The following is a 6,000-nucleotide window of genomic DNA, read 5'->3' as shown; positions in this document are numbered from 1 at the left end:
CCATAAGAGCAGTCTGGGTTCTAAGTGTGAAAAAGCATCCCAAGCAAGATCAAATTCTAGTCAGGGAGTTACCAAAAAGAAGAATCCAAAGAGCAAAGTGAAGTTTAAGGAACTAGAGAGCAGGGAATATCACAATGCAGTTTGCTGCACAGAAGTGGTCTTGGCTATGCTAACAGCCAGATGTAACTAAACATAGGTGGCCCAATTATTCTAGTTTAAGGCAAACCATAACTTTGCTTGTCCTTTTGTTGCTATTATTTTATTTTGTGACCCTCTGAAAGATGAAATAGTTCATCCTCCCTCTCCTCACAGTCTACATGTGGTGCTATGGGCTCTGCTGCCAAGGAAAGCCTTTCAGCTTCCTCTGGCTTGGACTGGAGCCTGTTATCTTGGCTCACATTCTCCCCTTCCTCATCTGAGGCAATGTTCTCCAGGCAGGATAATAATACCTCTACCAGATCTGAGCAGACTCATTTAGGTGGCCCAGGACAAGCCATATGCTAGACATAAGTAAGTCCTCCAATGGAAGGGTGCAATAAGAGAGAAATTTCCACTGCTCCCCAGCATCTACCATTTGAGATGTCACCTGACTATGCCTAAAGGTAGGTCTGGCATGTTGTTGTTGTTGTTGTTGTTGTTGTTATGTGCATTCTAGTTGACTCTGACTCATGGTGACCCTGTTCTAAAGTTTAGCAAGATTTATTCAGAGGATGTGCCATTGCCAATCTCTATAGCTTGAGAGAGTTTGACCTGCCCATGGCCACACACTGGGTTTCCATGGATGAGTGGGAATATGAACTCTGGCCTCCTGAAATCCCTGTCCAACCACTACACCACACTGGTTCTTGATGATACTATTAGATGATGTTAACTTTCCATAGCCTCATTTTTAGCAGAGACTCACAGTAAGATCCTCCCCACCACCACTACACATAGTGAAGAATATCTCTGGTTCAGGTTGGCATCCATTCAAATAATGAGACTTGACAGGCTCAAACAATTGGTACCATTGCCTTGTGGAGACAATCATGACAACAAAGTTTGAAAATGGGAATATTCCTCCAAACCTCATAGACTTCTAGAAAAGTTTAATAGAGAAATACAAGTAGAGAATAACAAGCTGTTTTGTTCTTTTTACAAATGTACTAATATAATAATACCAAATTGTGACAAAATCATTATCATATGTAATGGACCTACAGACTCTAGTTTGATTTTATCTCATTCATTCTGCAGCATTTTAAGGAGGACTCTTTTGTCTTATTTCTTTAATACAGGCTGAATAGAACAGGGGACACAGTGTCTGAACATAAGAGGATGTTTTCAGAACATATCATGTGGGCAGCTGAATATGCTTTATCTGAAATTTCTTTTTGTTGTCTCATATAACTAATGCTGAGGAAATCAATGGTAGTAGGCTAAAGGGATCTAATTGCATGGAAACCTTAAAAGCTGGGAAAAGATTAAAAGATGCCTGTGAAAGCAATGTAAGGGGTGGCATAAAATCTTCCAGGTGTGGTAGAACAAGCTGTCTCCTTCTTGCCTAATACTTTGCTTGCCTTTTGGTGTTTAGAGAAAAGTCATGTGAGCTGAGAAGAGAATGTGTGCAAGAGCTGCTGGAATAACACCGTCCAACGGACTGAGCTGGCAGAGTGAGAGTGGGAGACAGAGAGTGTGAGGAAGACTGCTTGATGCAAAGGTAAAATAAAGGCTACAGGGACTGCTTCTGCTGCTGCAAAAGTATGGAGCTCATACTTGTGTGACCCAGCTGTTGTTCTTCTCTCCCAGGAGTGTAAACCACCCAGTCTCCAAGTTACAAAAGTGAAATAGAGACAGGAAAGGAAGGGATGCTGCTCAACATATGAGGATTTCTCTTGGAGAGACCCTGCTTTTTCCCTGCTTCTTTTTAAACAGGTAATGTTGCTGCTCTTTTCAAAATTGTTTACATGTAATTGACATGCAATGTTTGTCTTCCCCCTACATATAGAAAAAAAAAACATCCCCAAACCTCTACCTTGTATCCCATTCTAATATTACTTAGGTGGGAAGGGTTCCTTATTGTATGGAGAGATAAATGACAGATCAGGCAGAATTGTGTTTTGGTCCTTATACAGTGATGTTGTGTTCCTCAATATAAAGTGAACTAAACTTATCTAGACAACTCATCAACATTTTGGAGCTCCAGCTCAGTGTTTTAGAAGTCCAAAGGAGTTTCAAACCTTTTTATTACCGTTCCTGTCTTCACTAACCTAGCATTGGGAGTGTTTAGAATTAATCAAAGGTTCCTCCCATTGATTGCTACAAGCCTAAATTTAAAACATCTTTGGCACAGAGAAATGTGGATTGGTCTATTGTTTTGTCTGAAAAACAGGTTTGTGGATTCATTGTGTGTGTGTGTGTTTTTTTAAAAAAATACTGTGTCTCTCCACTATGAGCTCTCCTCTTTCACATCAATTTCTCTCTTCTTGTGGTGTTTCTAAAGGTGATTAGGACTCCAGGAATGGCTTTAGTATATCCAGTGACCTCTGTATCAGTGACACACTTTCATGATTGCTTTTTTTTCTTTTTCCAGTGTCACCAGCTGCTTCTGCCTCCCTACTTGCAATTTGCCTTTGCTCTTTGAGCTGGAGGTGGAATCCTCCATGGAACCCCCAGTATACATTTTCCGTGAAGAGCCAGGTTCCACCTGCTCCCCTGGACCATGCTCACTTCCAACCACAAACAGCAACAGCAGACTTGTGGACTTGGCAGATTATGGCAACAATAGTAGTAGCATATATGAAGACTTGCAACAGAACCATACCAACATCTCCCCAGCTATTCCCATCATAATCACTGCAGTCTACTCAGTGGTCTTTGTGGTGGGCTTGGTTGGCAACTCTCTGGTGATGTTTGTCATCATAAGGTAAGCAATATCAAGAAGGTTTGTGGCAGGTCCCTTAGGTCTTGTTGTATAAAATATAATGTAACACTGGTGGTGGCATTGGAATGTTTGTTCCTTCCCCTTTCTCTGGCTGCCCTGAAGGTTGCCCAAAAGCCAGATCAATAGGGTTTTGCAGTCCTACAGGGTAGATTTGAAAGATGCTTGGGGATATTACAGTGAGGACAGAAAATTTTGTCCCCACCTCCCCTGCTGTTTTATGCTCTTCTGCAAACAAATATGCCGCACTGGATACAATTTTTCCATTCTAATGAGAAATCCATGTTAACTGAAAGGAAAAAGGAATTAGAAGAGAATGTAGGAAGTTTTTGGTTCATAATGTCTTGGATGTTACATTTCAAAAATAGCAAAATTATTATTTGAGTGATGCCAGATTCAAAGAATATAACAACATTTAGCAGAATAAGTTCTCACAGATGACAAAAACCCAAAGAATTATTGGGAGAGATTGTGGAAACTCATTTTGTATATTTATTTTTTCCCTAAAATACATTTCCTGGAAACTCCAATTTAGCAGCATTGTACTAAATCAACTGGAAGAAAGTGCCATCTCAACACATATGTAGCTGCTTAAGTGCCTCCCAGAGGCTGTCTCTATTGGCTTGTGCGAACAGAGTTAGGGGAAACAAATAGAAAAGTGACTTCAGAGTTGTAAGCTGTATAGCTTGGACGATGAGCAAGAGTAGTTGGAAAACTCTGCTTAAATATATGAGTAGAGCTCCCCCCAGGGATAAGAAGTGGTTAATGTCTGTTTTATTACCAATATTGTATAGGCAATACACACACACACACCTTTTACATCGATGTAATCTTTATCATCAGTGTTCCTCCTTTTCATCTTTTGACTCTCAAAACTGCATCACGTTATATAAAATGATATGCAAACTTGGCATATAAATATATATTTCCTCAAATAAAATGTCTGATTCAGTAAGTTCAGGTCCTGTGTAAGGAAGATTTCCTTGAGCTCAACAGAGACCTTGTTTTATTAAGTTCTCCTCTCTCCCATACTTGCAAGTTTGCTCAGGCACATACACATACAATCATTTTGGTGAAAGTAAACTGACTGCATGTCTCCCTATCCAGTCCTTCCTGATTTCAATACAAATTGATTATGCTGCAGAAAATGACTAACTTGCATGGAAGGGGAGGACATCAAGGCAATATGAGAGGTGTTTCATGATAGTGGCCCTAGTATTGCTATTGTTCCAGGGACCATCCTTCTATTTGGGAAGGAGGAGCACTGCCCGTTTAACCACCCCAACCGTCCTACCAACCATCAGAGTGGTACAAGGGATACTTAGAGCTTGTGAGAGATGACTTTTGGTAGACAGCTAGATGTCTTTGCTGACTTCTGGTGACTTTGTCAGCTATGACCTCCTCCATCCTCTCAGTCCCAGTGTACTGCAGTCAGCACTGCTCTATTCAAGCCCATGTAGCCTGGGATTGTAGTGATGTTATATGCTTTGACACTGCTCTCAGGGTTGACTGGCTTGTTATCAAGTTATATTTGTATGAACATAGGTGCATGACTAGTTTGAATCAAAGAATCTTGTTAGACTCCATATAATCACTAATTTAGAAGGTTTATGCTTCAAACAAAAACTCTGTTTAAATGCATTTTTATTTCTGGTATAGGTGATCGATATTCAGTGGGCAAAATCTGATGTAATTCAAGAAATATATAATCAAAACTCTCCCTTTCCAACTGTAAAACAGATGTGGTGTGAGGTTGTTTTTGTTTGGTTTTTAATTGATGCCTTGGTGCCAAGGAAGGAATTTTTTAATATTTCCATCAAGTAATTTTCCTGATTAAAAAAGCTATGGGTACTTCTCCCAAAACTGCTAATGCCTCTTTTGTGGAAAAATACACACACTAATCTAGGTAACCTTGTGGATATAATAGAAGCTTCCGGAGGAGACAGCTTAGATTAAGACAAAGTTCTGGTGAGGAGAGGGTTAAACATCCCTTTCTTCTGTAGTGCTTCTCAGATCAAAATCAAAATTACAAAAAAACTATTTTAAATACCCCCCCCCCAACAAGTTTGGATTGCAGATCTCCAGTATCAAGCCTGCTTGGAGCATCCTGTGTTTTTTTCCTGTAATTTTAAAACTGTTTCTTCTATGGATTTTGCAAACATCCCATTCACTGTGGGGAATTTCCATCCCACTTCATCTTGTGATTGAAACCTTTACTGGCCTCTATTACCAAGGACTCAAATCTTGCCGCTTTGCTCTGTGTGTGATTGTTTGAACGTAAAACATGGCCAGAGTTGAATTATTAGTTCGCAGCAAGCCAAACTGGTAAAGAAGATGGACAGAGAAGAAATACACAAATGGTGAAAAATATTTCACAACAACGTTATACAGGCATCAACAGAACTTTTTATCACAGTCCTCCAAATACAGTGCCACTAAATCACAACAACAAATCAATCTTTGCATGGGACAAATGAAGTATACAAACTGTCCGTTGGGTGTATAAAGTGGGATATGTGAGTCTGAGGGTATTTCTTCATATGGAAGTGAATATCATGGATTAATCCTATATGGAAAGAGGTATATTCCTGAGCATCTGCACAAAAAGGATAGTGTATGAAAATATGTGGGTGATAATGGATACATTCTTTTCTAGGTGTTTAGTTAGTTGGCTAGAACCTTAATTCCTTAACACCTCAGTATTATGTATATTGTCATTTCTAGCCATTGGCTAATTTCACTCATTTCCTTTAGTATGTTGGTTTGCATAATCTGTGGAATTCATAACCTATAAAAATCCTGTGTGGCTCAGAAAAATGACACTACAGCAGTCCATTCACCACCACCCTGGATTTACTGTAGAGCTGTTGTAGCCCCTTCCCTGACAGAGGGGTAGTTCAAAGAACCATCTGGTTATGTCAGAATCTGCTGAGGTCTGCTGGGGTCCTCTGGATATCAGTGGATGATGTAAATATTTTGTATCTGCCTAGGGGAACATAGCCAGGTTTTTGTGTGATGCCCCTTGCTTTCTACCAGCCCCAGAATAGCTACAGGGAGAAGCTGCAGAAGTTCTTCAGTAA

At 40.0% G+C, this 6,000-nt stretch overlaps 1 protein-coding gene across 1 annotated transcript in view; it reads left to right on the top strand.

Moving 5' to 3' along the window:
- The first annotated feature begins 499 nt into the window (after positions 1-499).
- Positions 500-6,000, top strand: part of LOC121929126 (kappa-type opioid receptor-like) — a 39,914-nt gene continuing 34,413 nt past the window's right edge. The window contains exons 1-3 of the mRNA XM_042464440.1: positions 500-602; positions 1,574-1,914; positions 2,573-2,905. Coding sequence (XP_042320374.1) covers positions 1,862-1,914; positions 2,573-2,905 — 386 coding nt within the window. The 5' untranslated portion in view covers positions 500-602; positions 1,574-1,861. The remainder of the gene's footprint in view (positions 603-1,573; positions 1,915-2,572; positions 2,906-6,000) is intronic.

This window comes from Sceloporus undulatus, chromosome 4 (assembly GCF_019175285.1).
Source record: "Sceloporus undulatus isolate JIND9_A2432 ecotype Alabama chromosome 4, SceUnd_v1.1, whole genome shotgun sequence".
In the NCBI taxonomy this organism is placed as follows: Eukaryota; Metazoa; Chordata; class Lepidosauria; order Squamata; family Phrynosomatidae; genus Sceloporus; species Sceloporus undulatus.
This window is presented reverse-complemented; position numbering and strand designations above follow the sequence as displayed.